The sequence below is a fragment of the Rhinolophus sinicus genome, chromosome 5 (genome assembly GCF_057876585.1).
Source record: "Rhinolophus sinicus isolate RSI-liver-muscle chromosome 5, RSI-T2T, whole genome shotgun sequence".
Taxonomy (NCBI): domain Eukaryota; kingdom Metazoa; phylum Chordata; class Mammalia; order Chiroptera; family Rhinolophidae; genus Rhinolophus; species Rhinolophus sinicus.
Window position 1 is genome coordinate 82,591,050 of NC_142505.1, and position 18,656 is coordinate 82,609,705.

The 18,656-nt window shown below is 36.2% G+C and overlaps 1 protein-coding gene across 9 annotated transcripts in view; it reads left to right on the forward strand.

The window, feature by feature from the left end:
* LOC109451776 (protocadherin alpha-C2) overlaps nt 1-18,656 on the forward strand; it is a 165,459-nt gene that overhangs the window by 77,621 nt on the left and 69,182 nt on the right. Inside the window, exon 1 of one of the 9 annotated variants that reach the window (XM_019740255.3) lies at nt 7,493-10,003. The exons of the other annotated variants lie outside the window; for them this stretch is intronic. Coding sequence (XP_019595814.2) covers nt 7,559-10,003 — 2,445 coding nt within the window. The 5' untranslated portion in view covers nt 7,493-7,558. Of the gene's footprint in view, nt 1-7,492; nt 10,004-18,656 lie in introns of those variants that run through there. 9 annotated transcript variants of the gene reach the window in all.

The window sequence follows — 18,656 nt, forward strand, 5'->3', positions numbered from 1 at the left end:
ATGTTTTGTAGCTTTCAGAGCATACATTTTATATTTATTTTGTTAAATTTATTCCTTAATATTTTTATCTTTTTGATGCTATTGTAAATGGAATTATTTTGTTGTTTCATTTTTTTGTCGGTTAATTTTACATTGGTTTGTGTATAAAATATAATTGATTTTTGTATATTAATCATTTATTCTATACCCATGCTGATGTCATTTATTAGTTTTGTAGTTTTTAGTGGATTCTTTAGGATTTTCAACATACAAGGTCATGTCATCTGTAAATAGAGATAGTTTTAATTTTCCTTTCCAATCAGAATGTCTTTGGTTTCATATTCTTGCCTAATTGCCCTGGCTAGAACCTCCAGTACAATGTTGAATAGAAGTGGTGAGAACATCCTTGACTTGTTTCTGATCTTAGAGCAAAAGCATACACTTTTTCACCTACAATGTTACGTGTCAGTAGGTCAGTAGTAATGTTCCCTCTTTCATTTCTGTTTTTAGTAATTTTAGCCTTGTGCCTTTTTCTCTTGGTCAGTCTAGCTAAAGGCTTGTCAGTTTTGTTGGTCTTTTCAAAGAATCCATTTTTGAATTCACTGTCTTTCTCTGCTGTTTTGCTTTCTTTATTTCATGAGTGCCCCTATCAGAATGAGGAAATTTCCTTCTGTTCCTACTTTGTTGGTTGATTTTATTATGAAATGGTGTTGGATCTTGTGAAATGATTTTTCTGCATCTATTGAGATAATCATGTGGTTTTTGTATTTTAATCAATTGATATGTTATTATGGAGTGAATTATGCCCCCCCCAATTTATATGTTGACACCCCCAGTACTTCACTATAACCCCCAGTACTTCAGAATGTAATTATATTTGCAGATAAAATTCCCGAGTGCAATATTTTTGGTGTTCTTATAAGAAAAGGAAATTAGGACATCAACATACACAGAGGAAAGACCATGTGAAGACACAGGGAGAAGATGGCCATTTACAACCCAAGGAGAGAAGCCTCAGAAGAAACTAACTTTTTAGACACATTGATCATAGAATTCTAGCTTTCAGAATTATAAGAAAATAAATTCTGTTTTTCAAGTCACTTAGTCTGTGGTACTGTGTTATGGCAGTTCAGGCAAACTAATACATATGATGTATTACATTTATTGATTTTCTTATGTTATACCAACCTTGTATTTCTGGGATAACACCCTCTTGGTCATGGTGTATAATCCCTTTTAGATATTGCTGAATTTGGTTTTCTAGTGTTTTGTTGCATTATTTCTGTGTTTATATTCATAAGAGATATTCGTCTGCAGTTTCCTTTTCTTGTAATATCTTTGGCTTTGGTATCAAGGTAATATTGCCCTTAGAATGAGTTAGGAAGTGTTCACTCCTCTTCTGTTCTTTGGAAGAATTTGTAAAGAACTGATATTAATATTTATTTAAATGTCTGGTAGAATTCATTCATGATGCTTTTTGGTCTTGCTTTTTGTTGTTGTTGTTTTATATAGTTGTATTGTTACTAATTCAATCTCTTTACTTTTTATAGATCCATTCAGATTTTCTGTATCTTTTTGAATCAGTTTAGGTATTTGTGTATTCTAGGAATTTTATCATTTAATCTAAGCTACATTGGCATACAATTGTTTATAGTATTCTCTTATAATCCTTTTTATTTCTGTAAGGTCAGTAGTAGTGGCTCCTCTTTCATTTCTGGTTTTAGTAATTTTAGTCTTCTGGCTTTTTCTTTGGTCAATCTAGCTAAAGATTTGTCAGTTTTGTTGATCTTTTCAAAGAACCAATTTGTGGCTTAATTGTCTTTCTCTACTGTTTTTCCATTCTTTATTTCATTTACTTCTGCTCTAATCCTAATTATTTCCATCCTTCTGCTTATTTCCTTTTGGTTTGCTTTTATTTTTCCAGTGTTTTAAAGTGGAAGTTTAGGTTATTGATTTGAGATATTTCTTCTTTTTCAGTGTTAACATTTATGGCTATACATTTTCCTCTAAGCACTACTTTAGTGTATATGTTTAAGTTTTCATATGTTGTGTCTTCATTTTCTTTCATCGCTGAGTATTTTCTAATTTCCATTGTTGTTTCTTCTTTGACCCATTAGTTATTTCAGCATTATGTTATTTAATTTCCACATATTTGTGAATCCCCCAAATTTCTTTTTGTTATTGATTTCTAATTTCCTTTCATTGAGGTAAGAAAGCATACTTTGTTACCCTTGGTATTTCACTGGCTGAAGACAAACTAGACTTACATTGCTGAAAGCTGAAATCCGAAGTTTATTTGTATCTGAAAATTTTTTCTTGAGTGTCTGGATTTTTTTTGTTTTTGTTTTTTGTGTGTTTTTTTTTAAGGATATCTATTAGGAGTATGCTAGATCTCCTTTTTCTGTGTTCCAAAGCTATATTTTCCCTTTTAATTATTTTAAATTACTTGTTTTTTCCATTTGTTTTTCTCAACCTTCTTAAATGTTTCCTCTTGTTCTGGACTGTGTACCAGACAGAGCTTGTTCACCTTTTTACTCTTTCCAATGTGGCTTTAATTTCTGTGATGATTTTACATTTCTCTTCCATTTATTTCATGAATTGTGCCAGTTCAGTTTTCATGGTCTTCTATGGCCTTTTCATTTTCTCCTTGAAATTCTGTTTTTGGTTCTTAATTCTCTGAGACCCTTTGAAATTGTTTGTGAATCTTTTGACTAGAGCTCTCGTCAAAAATGTTATTTGCTTGGTAGTAAACATTTTCAGGTGTGCATTCCTATCTGTAGTTTTCATATTTATTTTCTTATTCTTTCTTATAATATTTATGTAGAGCCTATGTTGGCTCTTTTTAAAAACTTACTATTTATATATTTGAGAGGAATTCCTTCAGGACCAGCTGTCTGCAAGTGGAGAATGTAAATGGATGGGTCAGTAGTGCTCTGGACTAATGTGAACATTTTCTTATTTTCCTTATTTAATGTGTACTTTAGCTTTTAAATATCTCCAACTGATGAGAACTGGCTGCTGCAGAGCAATTTGTCATCCAGTTGTCTCTTTAGCTTACCACATCCTTAGGTTGACTCTTGAAATGATAGTGCATCTGCTCACTATCACATTCAGTCCAGCTTTCTCTTTAGTTTTGTGCTGAGAAATAGGATTGTGGGGGAATCCTGCCTGGTTCAGCCTATGTACGTAGATCTTTTTGTTTCAAATCAGGAGTCATTGGTTTTGCATCTCAGTGTGAACCACTACTTTGGAAAACTTCAATCTACCAGCTCTTCCCAAGGTCTCCAGTGGCAGGAATCCTCTCTTAGCATTCTCTTTCATCTTGGTCCAATTTTCATGGTACTTGGGAACTTTTCTTCATATATGTTGTGGTGAAGTTCAGATGTTTTACGGAGTTTCATCAAAGATGTAATTTTATTTTATGTTGGCTGTACTTTTTGTTGTTTTGGGTAGGTTTTGTGGAGGAGAAGAGACATTAAAATGCCCATTTTCACTAATCTATAATTGGTTGAAATCCCACTTTTCGTCTAGTTATTGCAAGTATGTAGGAAAGCTGTGTTCTTTTTTTATTTTTAAGCTAATCATCTCACTGAACTCTTTTTAGTTCTAATTATTTTTTCTGTAATTCTCTGGGATTTTTTGAGTAGAAAATTATATTACTTATAAATTTTTCAGGTAGCATTTTATCCTCTTTTCTAGCACACACACATACACGCACACACACATACCTTTATCTTATCTAGAATATACAACTCAGTATTGAATAATAACTATGATGTGAAGTGTCCTGTGATGCTCATGATTTTTCATTGGAATAATTCTGGTGTTTTACTGTTTAAAATGAAGATGGCCATTGTTTTGTGATAGCTGCCAAATTTTTATCAAATTTCCTTTTAAGCAGCTATCACAATGATGATCTGGTAAGATTTAGTTTAGCATTTTTGGAAACTATAATATAATGTGAGATTTATGTAGTCTTTTTTGGAGACTGTTGATAGTACCTTTGTCAGATTTTTATTTCAGGTTAGACACTATCTGATGTCAGGTAGGGTGTTTGGTAGTAATTATAGGCCTTCCTTTTCAGTCCTACTTCATGAAAATTTTCATCTGTAGCTCAGAAGATCTAGTGTGACTGCTTACCAAATATGTAGGAATGTGCAATTTGAATGTAGGTAAAGTATTATGTGACTGAACCAGATAGATTAGCTCTTAACACAATGACATGCAGCAAATTTAAGTATGCAAAAAAATGTAAGTATAAAAGTCTAGGACTTTTTGATCTGTGGCTTAATAGCATCTAGGAAAAAATGGATGTGAATTTTAGTTTTCAATTCATCGTGAAAAAAGTATGTGATGTAGCTGTTAAAGAACCATATGCAATTTTAAACTCTTACTTGATATGTAGTATTAGAATCAAAGGACCAGATCTCCATTCCTTGGACCTGATTTGACCAACCTGGAGTATGACTTTAAGTTCTGAGGGCTACACTTGGAAGAAGAAATAGAAAGATATTTTTATAAAAGGTAATTTTTGAAAAATTGGCACACAATTATAAAAAGTAGTAAATACGGCATAGAGTTAGAGTGAAGATTCATAAAAAAGAGGTCCAAAAAACTTTATATGGTATTATGTGATAGAGAAAACCTAGTTCCTTGGTACTAGACACTTGAAAAAGAAATTCTGTAGTAATGTGTTATTGGTAAAGGGTTCAAGTGAAAAATAAAAAGAGAATGACACAGTGATACAGATTTCTACTTGCAAAAAACTCCCACTCTGTTAGACTTGATTTGGATACTTTATTAAGCTACTTTACAGGATCAAAATTTGCTTAATGTAATTGTGATGTCCTGTCTTTTAATTTAGTTTCCTTAAGTACATAATATACTCTCAGGGAATAATCTTAAGCACTAAGAAAATCTTGTTTAAAGAACAATATTCTTTTGCTGACAAGTTCTTTGGTGCGTATCAGATTTACTATTTTCCTGTTTGGCTTCAAGATCTCTAATAGGAGTTTATGCATTATGGCTAGAAATCTTTTGAATGTACAGCTTATGGCCAAGTTTGGTGAGAGAGCTTTGTAATACTCATGGCAATAGAACCCAGGCAGAAATCAAGACTATATTTTTGCATAGAGTCCACTTAAAGTTGCACTTGTACCTAATTAAAAGCCTGAAAATGCATGAATTAGGAGAAATTATGGAAAATGCCATAAAATGACAAAATGAAATATTAGAAAGGAATGGTTCTGCCAAATAAAAGTTTTAATTCATGATTTTAATGTGTACACAGTCATCTTATACAAAAGGAAAAGTTCTTGAGATTTTTCTCATCTTTGGGATAGCCAAATATCTCCTAAATATTGCCTTCCCACAAATCACAGTTATGTCTAAACATGTGGAGGCAGATGGTGAGCTAAAAGTCAGGGCATTCTAAAAGTTGAGTAAATTTCTCCAAGTGTATTTCATCTGCTGCTAATGGGAAAGTGAAAAGTATAACCTTTCACCCCCAAGCAGTTAGCTTGGTTAGCAGTATTAAAAAGAAATGCAAATTCTATTCTCTGGCACTAAAGTAGATACTTAGTTTTGGTTCTGAAATTTAGTGAAGAATAAATTTCATTTTTATGGGTCATTTCAATCCTAATGAAAATCCCCAAAGATGGCTATACTACCGATATGACTCTACTAACACTTTAGTTGGCTGATATGTTTCCTGCTTTACTTTTGTCCAAGATTTAGGGTCAGTGATTATTTTGTTCTTTAATTCAGAGAGACAAAATTAGGAGCATTTACTATTTACATTGCCTTATGTTGCAGCCTGACCTACTTCCTTGGAAGAGATAAGGGAAGGGTTTGTGACATTCCTTGGAAGTGATTGGAGGTGATTGGTTCTTAGTAGCACACTGAAGTTACCAACCCCACTTTTAGTCTTAAAACCAGAATGCTGGAGCTGCCTGCTCCCCACTCCGTTTTAGTCAACAATTTAAAAAGTTATTATAGAAATATTCAAACATACACTAACTTTGAGAGAAGTGTGCAATTAACCCCCATGTATCCTACACTCAGCTTCCATAATTAACAATACTTTTAAGCAGAAAATAGAGTGCCCTGAAAGTTTCAATTCTTGATCTCTGGTCAGCTTTCATCTTTCAAATTTTGGGTTTTGGGGCTTTGAATACTGCAATTGTATTAAAAGAAGGATTTGAGTGTGAGGAATTTAGTGTTTAACAGTCATTTAAACCCCTCTCTTTTTCAGCTCGCCTCCCTCAGGGAAAGCCACTGGTTGTAGGGTGGTAGGCGGAATTTGGAGGTATTTCTTGTAGCTCTGAGATGTTTTTCATAGAACTGATCACTGTCCAGATTTCTGTGCTGAACACAGGCTTAAAAACGACGTTGGAGAAGATATGGGTATCTAGCCTGTTCTTACCCTGTCTCATTACTATTTTCTAAATATTCACAGAAAGTAAATTTGCAGGGTAGTTTCCTGGTCACACTCTGGAGAGTAGCTCAGTACTTTCTCTCCCCTCCACTTCGTACATCCTGTGGGGATGATGAGTTGTCAATCTTTTTGAGTTTCTGGTGCTTGGTATTGCTTGGTTCCTAACCTCCTACCTCACCCAGAGCGTTAAGGGCAGCTTGCAAAGCACACTTCCAGTAGGGCCTCCTGGGGAAAGAGAAACTGCTGACTTGCAAAAGGCGGAACGTAGGACCTTAAGTCTTGCTCTCGCTCACTTTATTACCTCGCAAAGCAAGAGTCCGGGGGAAACTTGAGAAGAATATTTCCCTCGCTAGCTGCCTCTACTGAAACCTTGGAGGCTCCTGGGATATAAGAAAGTGAAGGAGAGACTTTAAGCCGCAGCGGAGAGACTGGGAATCCAGCACCGAATGCACTACAGCACTAGGTGTGGGGGCAGCTGTTTCCTTAAGTCGCGAAGGCGTGGTCGTTCACGGTCACGGATCCGCCTCTCACAGCCTCCGCCCCGCGGTTCCTCTCGGAGTTCCGCCGCTCCGGCGGGCACTGTAGGAGGTCATTGGGTCCAAGCGCCCGAGATTCGACGCTCCGCTGTCCAACAGTTGACGAGAGAAGCCCAGTTAAACTCAGCCCCAGTTACAAGCCGTCTTCAGGCAGAGGTTGTGGAGGTTAAGATCGGGGCGGTCTCGGGGCGTTGTCCTAGGAAACGCCATTTAAGGGAAGATGCATTAGTTTCTCGGAGCGTGTTCTCTGCCCCGCTCCGCGTCCGCTGCCAGGGCTTGGGGCTAGATCCCAGCCGGCAAGGAACTGGGAGACCGCGCTTCCTGAACCCGGCCGTTTACCTAGTCTCTGCACCCCTAGGCGGCGCTGCGCTCCTCCGCACCCGGCCTCTCCGCTTTCCCAGACGGCTGCCAAGCCTCCAGTCTAGCAAGGTTGGTCCCCGCGGGCCAGCCCCGGGCAAACCCGGTATTCAGGAAGCGGAACGTCGGCGGTCTCTGCACCTCTAGCCGGCAGCGGCGGCTGGCCGACCCTTGCTTTTTTTTTTTACCACGGCTCGTGCTCTCCGGGAATCCGGAGCATGGTCCCGGGACGCCGCTTGGTGGAGCGAGGATGCTGGCAGGGAGGATGGTTGGCTGGTGGGTGGCGGTTCTATGTTTGTGGGTCTCCTGCGGTTCTGCCGCCGGACAGCTCGAATACTCAGTGTTGGAGGAGACCCAGCGGGGTGTAGCCATAGGCAATGTTACCGCGGACTTGCAGCTGTCAATAGCAGCTCTGTCTTTGCGGAACTTTCGCTTACTTTCCAGCCACAACAAGCCTTACTTCGGGGTGGATCTGGCCAGCGGTAGCTTGATAGTCAGAGAGCCGGCAGACCGCGAATGGCTGTGTGGGGCCAAAGCTGCCTGCGTCTTGACCTATGAGCTGGTGCTGGAGGACCCTCTGGAGCTGCACAAGATGCTCGTTCACGTTCTGGACGCCAACGACAACTCACCTCTCTTCCCTGCCGGCGACGTGCAGCTGCACATCCCTGAGTTCCTGATGCCTGGGGCCCGCTTTACTCTCCCTAATGCCCAAGATGCCGACGAGGGAAGCAACGGGATGCTAAGCTACAGCTTGAACCCCAGTCAGCACTTTCGCCTGGACATGGGCTCGAGGGTCGACGGCAGCCAATACCCGGAGTTGGTATTGGAGAAAGCACTGGATCGGGAGGAGCGCGCCACCCACCGGCTGGTGCTCACTGCTCGGGACGGCGGGCAGCCTGCGCGCTCTGGAGACGCACAAGTCGCCATCATCGTAGTGGACACAAACGACAATGCTCCTGTATTTGAGCGCACAGTGTACCGTACCAAGGTGCCAGAGACGGCACCCAACGGGACTGTGTTATTCCGAGTTCAGGCCTCGGACCCCGATGAAGGCTCCAATGGGGAAATCCGGTACTCCTTAAGCAATAGCACACAAGCAAAGCTGCGACACCACTTTCACGTGCACCCTAGAAATGGGGAGGTGCGGGTAGCTGCTTCACTAGGTCCGCCTGAAACGCTGTTGGAGGCATATATCGAAGCGAGGGATGAAGGCACTTTCGCTCTAGCTAGCACCACCAAACTGCTGGTGGAAGTGACAGACGTGAATGACCATGCCCCCGAGGTGAACCTTCTGACTCTCTCCAGCCCAGTTTCTGAGGATGTCGCCCCTGGCACAGTGATTGCTCTCTTTAGTGTAAGGGATGAGGACCTCGGTCCCAATGGTAAGGTCATTTGTAGCATGTCCAGTAGAGGCCCTTTTAAGCTGAAGGCTTCCTTTGACAATTACTACAGTTTGCTGACTGATGGGCCCCTGGACCGGGAGCAGGTCAGCGAATACCAGATCCTGATCACCGCCTCAGATGGTGGCTCGCCCCCACTTAGCACCCGCAGGACACTGACTGTGTCAGTTGCTGATGTGAACGACAATGCACCAAGCTTTCCTCAACCACAACAGGAACTTGTTGTGGCTGAAAACAATGGCCCTGGAGCCTCCCTAGGCCGTGTGTTTGCCCAGGACCCTGACCTGGGGAAGAATGGCCTTGTCTGCTATGAACTGTTGGATATTATCGCTGAAGGGCAGACAGTATCTAGTTTGGTGGCTGTAGAAACATCAAGTGGGGCTATCACTGCCAAAATTTCCTTTGACTTTGAGCAGCTCAAGGGGTTTAGCTTTCAAGTGGAAGCCAGAGATGGTGGCATTCCTTCCAGAAGTGCAGCAGTGACTGTGAACTTGTTTGTGGTAGATAGGAACGACAATGCTCCAGTCATCTTGTTTCCCTTACCCAGAAATGGCTCTGTCCCAGTGGAAATTGTGCCCCGCTCTGCCAGAACTGGACACTTGATCACAAAAGTGGTAGCTGAGGATGCAGACAGTGGCTCCAATGCCTGGCTTTCCTACCACATCTCTCAGGCCTCTGACTCTAGCCTATTCAGAATCTCAGCCAATATGGGAGAGATCCGTACTGCTCGCTTAGTTCTTCCCACTGATGCCGTTAAACAAAGGGTGGTGGTAGTGGTTCGGGACCATGGAGACCCATCACTTTCCTCCTCTGTCACACTGTGTATGCTGTTGAGCAACTCTGTCCCTCAGGTCCTTCCAGACTTTGAAGATGCCTGGGAAATAGGGCACCTTTCCACCCAGAACCTGTATTTAGTAATTGCATTGGCTTGCATTTCCTTTTTATTTCTGGGGTGCCTACTTTTCTTTGTGTGTATCAAGTTGAGCCAGAGCCCAGGTTGTTGCTCTCAGAGCTGCTGTCGCTCTCCAGAGGAGCTGAGGTATGGAAGGAAAACAGCTTCGAATCCTTGCATGACATCAGCCACAATAGATGTCACTACGGTTGAGAGACTTTCTCAGACCTATTTCTATCGGGTCTCTCTGGGACTTGGTTCTGATAATAACAGTTTGCTGTTGTGTGGGGAATACAGTGCTGCTGACCTGAGAAATGTGACCACTGGGGTAGGAATGAATTTGCCAATATCCTGTATTCAGATTCGGAATAGGAAAGGAGATCACGCAAATGTCAATGTCATGGTAAGCAAATTTTTTGGGATTTGATTCCCTTGACCAGGAAATGGCCACCTGCTATGTTCTTTTCTTTTTCTTTTTCGATAAACAGTAGTATTTGTTATTATCAGTAAATAAAACAATGGGAAAGGGTATGGAAGTCTTCAGAAGCCTTGAGAGTAATGCTGAAAAAGTGGGGGGAAGAACGGGTTGGAATAAGAGACTTAGAAAATGGGTAGATCAGGCTAGGACACTAACCCAGAGTTTCCTCCAATTTGACTGCTCATGTGATTCAAATGCTTGTTAAAAATACAGATACTAGGCACCGATCCAATTCTTGAGTCAGAATCTCCAGGGGCAGGCCTGGGCAACTGCATTTTAAGAAGCCCCTCCAATAATCCTTTTCAAAAAGTTTTTATTTTTAATTACCATTGACATACAATATTACATTAGTTTCAGATGTACAATATAGTGACTAGACATTTATATACCTTATGAAGTCATCCCCAAAAGTCTAGTACCCAACTGGCACCATACATAGTTATTACAATATTATTGACTATACGCGTATTCACTGTGCTGTACTTTACTTCCCTGTGTGACTGTTTTTAGAACTGGCAATTTGTACTTCTTAATTGCTTTTTTTAAAAAGGATTTTTATTAAAACATAGCTAACATACAATTAGTTTCAGGTGTACTTTATAGTTATTCAACAGTACCCACCAAGCACTATAAAGTATGTTCTAAAATGTTTCTTAGATGAGCCTTTGGCAACATTTAATCCTTTGAGTTGAACACTCATGCTTTTTATACCCCCTGTGCTAAGAATTCTGGGAGTATAGAAGTATTAAAAGACTGTTCTTGGCCTTAAGGAGATTATAGTTTATTTTTGAGAAACAAGGGTAAGAAATTCAAATGTATTAAAGAACAATAAATGTAATATAGCATAAATGTCTAAAATTAAAAATAATAAAGCACCAACGTTTCTGGCATGGATAATAAATGACCAGAAATGTCTTTAAATAATTCTTTTTAGGAATTCCTTTAAGGGATTTAAAGCAAATATCCCTTCATTCAAAAAAATAGTTTTGAGCAATGGATGTGTGTAAGGCATTCTGATACCTAGTGGGAATGAAAAATACATGAGTTTTGCATAATATATGCTTAATATAATGGAAGATGAGACATTTACTCAAACTTTACAACACATGATTTGAAATGATGATAACCTAAAACATGTAAAAATAAATTGGAATGGATATTTAAAGAAGGAAGAGAGAGGATATGTGGGCTTGGAGGAGGGAATCAGGGAAAGCTTTGTGGTAGAGATGGCATTTGAATTGGATCTTGAATGATAGACAATTTAATAAAATGCAGCATATTTTCTAGTCTATACTTTACATGAAAACCACTTGGCAAAAAAAGTCTGTTTTGAGACTAACACTTCACAACATAGCTAATAGCTCCATGCAGTGTTTGTAAGTACATCAAAATTATACGCATGTCTGAGAATACCTATTTGTACTCATAGACAATAACACTATTGTGTATAGGACTTGACAACCTTTAGTGTGTTTGAATTGTTTCACAAAGAAGAAAGATGACTAATTGTTATGTCAGAAACATGGGTGTGTGCGAAAGTGCACTTACTATTCAAAGTCCATTCAACTTGGATTTAATATTTTTATTATTTTAGAAGCCAATATACTTAGACATAATAAATACCATATTTGAGAGAAATGTGTCTAATAAAAGTTAAATTATTCAAATACTTCAGTTTAACCATAGTGGCTGTTGGCATTTCAAAACTTTTTTAATAGAATGGGAGCAACTGGGACAGCAATTTTACAATGTTACTTTTGGACTTTTCATAGCAATTGTGGATAGAAGGGAAGGAGATGTACAGAAATTAAGGAAGGCAATGGAAGATTCCCTGTTTTAGTATTCCAAGTAATAAGGGGACAAAGGGGTTATGTTATTTTTTCCAAATAATGATGTTAAAGAAGATTTACATCCATGATAATTTTGCATATTTAATATTCACACATGATGTAATAGAAACCAGTATATATGATATGATTAGTAAGTACTTGCTGAATGAATGAAATACATTTGTGCATATATGAATTGGAGGGTAACACTGTTCAACATAGAGGGAAAAACATTAACTTTTCTGTTTTTCATTTGTATATAAAGTTAACAGTTTAAGGGTCATTCTCTAATGCATTATTTCAGTGGTTATTTTCTTCTTCATGATGTATAATAATGAAAACAACGTAACAGAGGGATTTTCTGGGCCTAGAGCTAGCATGAAAAACCTCAATGCTGTTCTGGGGCTAAAGATGAGTCTAGTTCCTGTGATAAAGTGATTAGTAGGGATGTACGCATATATCATTACATTGTGAAATTTGCAGTGAATACAAATTAAAATGCAGTTCTTTTTCTAAGGGAGAAAATTGGTACACAAAATGTTAATATTTCAGGTATCAAAACAATGCATAAATTCTCTTCCTATCAAGAAAATTCACCATTTCTTCTATTTCATTGCTTTCAGTAACAAGGAGCGATGAGAATATGAATAACGTCTATGAAGTTTGGGAGTCAGGAGTTGTTTGAGAAACACATTTTGACTAGGCTAAAAAGGAAATATAAGTAAGTGATAGGAAGAACAATGGATCTGGGAGTTGCAAGGAAAACTAGCTATTTAAAAGGAAAAATATAGCTAATAACAGAGAAAAATGTCCCCTGTGACCAAATTTCTAAAATTTATATGAGGGATAAATAAAGTAATGGAGCGATAAATAAAGTAACGGAGATACTCTGTTCATACATGCAGGAATATCGTGCCCTCCCATTCCTTCAGTTGAGCGATCTTTTTCCATCATTGTTGATATTTCACTTTTTAGGTAGTTCATTGTCTGCTAATAATTTTTATGGGCTGCATACTTTCTTATAAAGAAAGTATGATGTATAAAAATGGGGTAAAGTAATTTTTATAAAGCTGGAATATTTGTAATTCACACAGGCATTTATTATTTATTTTTTCTATCCAATTGCACATTGATCCAATCTTGATTCTTTAGAAAAGAATGCTTGTCCTAGTGCTCATTGAATGTCTTAATAACAACGATAGAATTCTAGAAATGAAATATTTATTGCTTGAATTTTACAAAAGAAAAATCCTTTGAAAAGAATACAATTTTGTAATATTTTAACTGTATGCCTTGAATGATGCATAATCATCTTGATACATGTATTTATATTTTGTTCAAATTTTAAGCTCTTCTCTCTTAGTTTACAATGTATTTTACCATAATTTATAATACTAAAATCTGTCAGTTTAAGAATTCAGGAAAACATTCATATCTGTATCTCTCCTTTGATAATATTTAACAGATATAAACAAAATTGGCCCACTGTGCAACAAGCAGAAAACATGTGTCTCATGTAAATTTTTTGTTAGGATTCTTGATGGGCAATTTAATTTTTTTAGATTCATATCTAAGATGGTACCTCTGAGATATGAATTTCTACTTTGAATTGAAAATGAATTGCATTGGCAATTTTTCAGATAATAAATATTAATGTGGCAAAAATGCACAACAGCATACAACTGACTTTATTAAATATTCCACATGAAAATTATAGGTTGAACATACCAATGTTATATTAGTGTATTGTTCTTCTGGAATTAAAACAGTTTCTTTTGCCGGGATATATAGGGTATAAGATAGTTCCTCTTTGCAATGTCATTTATTAACAGAGTGGTGGAATGTTTTTGGCATTCTGAAGTAGATTTTTTTTTATCAGTTTCAGGTGTACAAAACAATGTGATAGTTAGACATTTACACCCCTCACAAAGTGATAAACCTCCCTTCCCCAATCTACTACCCCTCTGACATAATATATAGCTGTTACAATTCTAGGTGTTTTTATTTGTTAACATATGTTCCATAAGTAGACTTTTCTATAGCCTAATTAGAGGTTTCCTTATGTCTATTTTGGCTTTGAAGCCGATAACCATGCTTTGAAAAACTTTAGAGTGCTGTAACTAAGGAAGTTTTCACGGCCAGTGAAATATATTCAGATTAAAAAAAAACATGTAGACAATACAATAGTATTTGATGTATAATATAATAGAGAAACCTCAAACTATTAAAAAGGAAGGAAAAGAACATCATAACTTGAGTGGACAGAAAGGAAAATGTATTTGTGGGAAAGATTTTTAACAACATGTCTGATAATGTTAATGGCCTATTGATTTTTGTTGCCTTCAGTATTTGCAGTTAGAGGAAACAATAATATTCCAGAGACTAAATACACTTAACTCTGTTGGGGTGAAGGTGGACTAAATTGCTAAAAAGGTTTTTACATTGCTCAAATGCATATGATATGAATATCAGAAATAACATTTGGCAGAACATCAAATGAATATAGATCCCAGTCTAGGATTCTGACTAAAGTATTATGGGAAACAAGGAATTAGTTGGTAAGGGTTATTCTTAAAAACCAAAACTAATAGCCATGGGGAAATGAAATACAGTTTGGGGAATATAATCAATAATGTTGTAAAGATTATGTAGGGTGCCAGATGGGCACTGGACTTAGTAGGGAAACCACTTCATAGACTGTGTAGATGCCTGACCACTGTACTATACACCTAAAGCTTAAGTTGAATAATATGGGATGTCAACTATAATTAAATATATGTATGTATATATATACACATATATATATTTATATACATACATACATACATACATACATACATACCGGGGATACCCAAAAAAAGTATACTCGTGTGTGTGTATACATATAATAGATATATATGTGTATATATATCTATATATCTATATATCTGTATATAGATGTGTGTGTGTGTGTGTGTGTGTGTATATACATATATATATATATAGTCATGGGATGTGGAGTACAGCATAGGGAATATAGTCAATGGAATTGTAACAGATATATATATATATATATATATAATATCAGAGAGGTAGTAGATTGGCGGGATTATCACAGTGTGGGGTGTAAATGTATAACTATTACATTGTTTTGTACACCTGAAACTAATTTAAAAACCCCAAAACTAAATGATAAAGATGGTTACTCATTTTGTTCCCAATTTTAATTTATGATACAAGAATGGTTCAAGATAGAAATAAATTACGTCTCTTTTTTAGTGCATTTATGAAAAAGAATTAGGATAATAATTTCTTCCTCAAGCTATAAACACGGAAGGTCATTATATACTCATCTGGAACTTGTCCTGGAATCTAGGAATGAATATGCAATCACATATTCTCCTGAGCTGCAGACAAAGAGAAACACCTTTGTGTACCATCCCAAATTCTTGGCTGTTCTTAGAACCATCTGGTTGCCATGTACATATATACTGTTTTAATAGCAGAATTCTAATGACATACCCTCAAAAATGTGCTCTCTGAATTCAGGCACATCATACTTATTCTTTTGAATCTTTGAACAAATATTACACCTGTTTTGTTTAGAGTCAAAATGATGTTCATACAAAATAAAACCAACCAATGAAGACCTCTTAATAGTGGGTTTTTGCATCTATATTAGTCACTTGAGATTAGCTTGTAATTTTCCTTTCTTATAAGGATTTGGTATCAAGGTTAGGCTGGCCCTATTAAACAAGTTAGAAGTTTTTTTCTCTCTTTTTTTCCTCTTCTCTAGAGGACATGTTTGCTAAGATTGATGATATTTCTTTCTTAAATATTTATTAGTATTCACAGTGATGCTCTCTGTTCCTTAAGTTTTCTTTGTGGAAAAGTTGTACATGATATCAAATTTCTTTGTTAGAAATAAAATTATTTATGTTTTTATTCTTGTTTCATTTCAGTAAATTGTGTTTTTTCCAGAAATGTGTTGATTTCCTCTAAATTTTCAAGTATTTTGGCATAAACTTATTTATACTGTCTGTCCTCTTGTGATCTTTTTAACATCTGCAGGATCTGTAGTGATATGCCCCTTTTCAATCCTGATGTTAATTATTATCACCTCTCATTTTTCCTGAATGGATTTGGAAGTAGTAGTTTACTAATTATATGACCCTTTCCAAGGACTAACTTTTGGTTTTTAGGGTTCTCTTTCTTGTATATTTGTTTTCTATTTTATTGATTTCTGCTCTTAACTTTATTTCCTTCCTCACTTTTTTTGGTTGTTTTTGTTTTCAATGTGCTATTTTTTTCTAGCTGTTTAGTTTAGTTTACTGATTTTCGGATTTTATTGTTTGTAATGCATGGATTTAAAACTGAAAGTTTTCCACTAAGTGTGATATTAGCTGCTTCACAAAATTTTTACTTTTTAAAACTTTAATTGAAGTATAACATACATAAAAGTTCATATATCATAAGTGTATGGTTTGATGAATAATTCAAAGCCAACACAATCATGTAACTACCACAGAGGTAAAGAAGTAGAGCGTTACCAGCACCTCCAAACTCCCCTCAACCTTCCCCTTTCATTACTCCCTTCTGAAATATAACCATTATCAGGAGTTCCAACACCATAAAAATAGAGTCATATGGTATGATTATGTTTTTCTATCTGGCTTCTTTCACTCAGTATTATACATTCATATAGGCTTCTGTGCATAGCAATAATTCATCCATTAAATTGCTGTATATTGCATATGTGAGAGCTGATATTTAGAGAGAGAATCTGGACAATAGTTGTGCTTATTGCTACAGGGTTTCTAGGTATTTTCGGTTTAGGAAATACTGGCTCACAGATTTGTAGGTATTTTCAGTTTGGGAAAATACCTAGTCTCTAGGTATTTTCAGTTTGGGAAATACTGGCTATACAGATCTTCCAAATGGAGACACATTTTATTATACAATAACAAAAAAATCACATTTGTCAATACCAACACTAATCTCATGAGACATTCTTTTAATGTTGGAAAGCAACAAGCTCACAGTGGTAGACACAAGTTTTCCCAAATGATAATTCTCATTCAAAATCTTAAATTTTATCATTTGCAGTAAATACTGTCAGTTGTTTCCCTTGCAGTGACAAACTCATTTAATTCATTTTTAAGAGAATGTCTGCTTTTTGGTATTACAAGTATCCAGGTTCATCTTCTAAATTTCCTGTCTCAGACCTGGAGTCAACTAACTATTCTCCAAGGATTCTTCAATTCTTTTTTGTGAGAGCTGATATTTAGAGATAAAATCTGGACAATAGTTGTGCTTATTGCTACAGGGTTTCTAGGTATTTTCAGTTACTGTGCATTTTAAAAAAGATAAAGTACATCACAAGTTCATCACTAATCTTTCCAAGTTCAACACTGTAGGTTTTTACTTAATTTCCTCAGTCTTACATTTGTATCTCCTGTCTTCTACAACAAAGATCCCAGTTTTTATTTACATCAACATAATTACTCATTTGTTACCTGACACTACTCAAAAAACAGACTTAGAAAACAATACCAGTACCACACCAACAATATGATTACAGTAACAGCTTAATATTGTTGGCATTCTTTTCATTTGTACGCCGTATCTCACTAAGCATGTATGGTAGAAATTATTGTATTTTGAAGTATCTTGGAATAGTTCGTCTTTGTGTAATTACATGCAAATTTGCATCAATTACATGCAAAGTTAGGTTCATTTGTTTCAAGTTCCTTTCAAATTTTGGGCTTGCTTTTTAAAATTTAATTTCCTTTTAGTTATATAAAATATTTACATAATTCCAAAATAAGTTTATCAAACAAAGTATATTTAGAGAAGTCTAGTATCTACTGTCCCTGTTCCCCCATTCTAGTCCTTTTCCCCTCTTACAGGTAATAATATTTTATGGTTTATCCTTTCACTATTTTTCAGTGTTAGTATATATGAAATGTAAACAAATATGTGTGTCCACTGCTTTTTAAGATAAATTATAGCATACAATACACATTCTTCTCTACTTTGATTTGTTTCACTTAAAAATATAAACTTGTCATCACTTCATAGTAGTACATTTTCTACATATACAGTGCCATTTAATAAAAAAGATCATCCTTCACTATTCTGCAGAGATACCTGTGTCATAAACCAAGTGACTAAATTTGCGTCTATTTCTGGATTCTCTATTTTGTTTTATTGGTCTATTTATTTTGTGCCAATACCATTCTGTGTTAAACACAGTAGCTTTTAATACATATTAACATACAATTGTGTAAGTTTTTTCTCACTTTGTTCTTCTGCCTCAAGATTAATTTAGCTAGTATTTTTGGCCCTTTGCACTTCTATTTATATTGTAGAATCAGTTTTTCAATTTCTATATAAAAAAAACTGCTCTGATTTTAATGGTATTACATTAAATCTGTAGAAAATATGGGGCATTTGACATATTTTATTTGGATTTTTACTGACTCCATAAAAATATGGGTTTATCAACATAATGACAATGTATCCATAAACTTCTCTTCCATGAACATGGTTATATTCTTCTATTTATTTTCTTTCAGTGTTTATGTGTGTTTGCATGAGTGTGTGTATAAAGATATTGCACAAATTTCATTAGATATTTGTTATTTTGATGCTATTTTAAAATTTTGATTTTATAATTTGTTTTTGTTGTAGGAAATTGATATTTTTAAATTAAATGTATTGGGGTGACATTGATTAGTAAAATTATATAGGTGTCAAGTGTACAATTC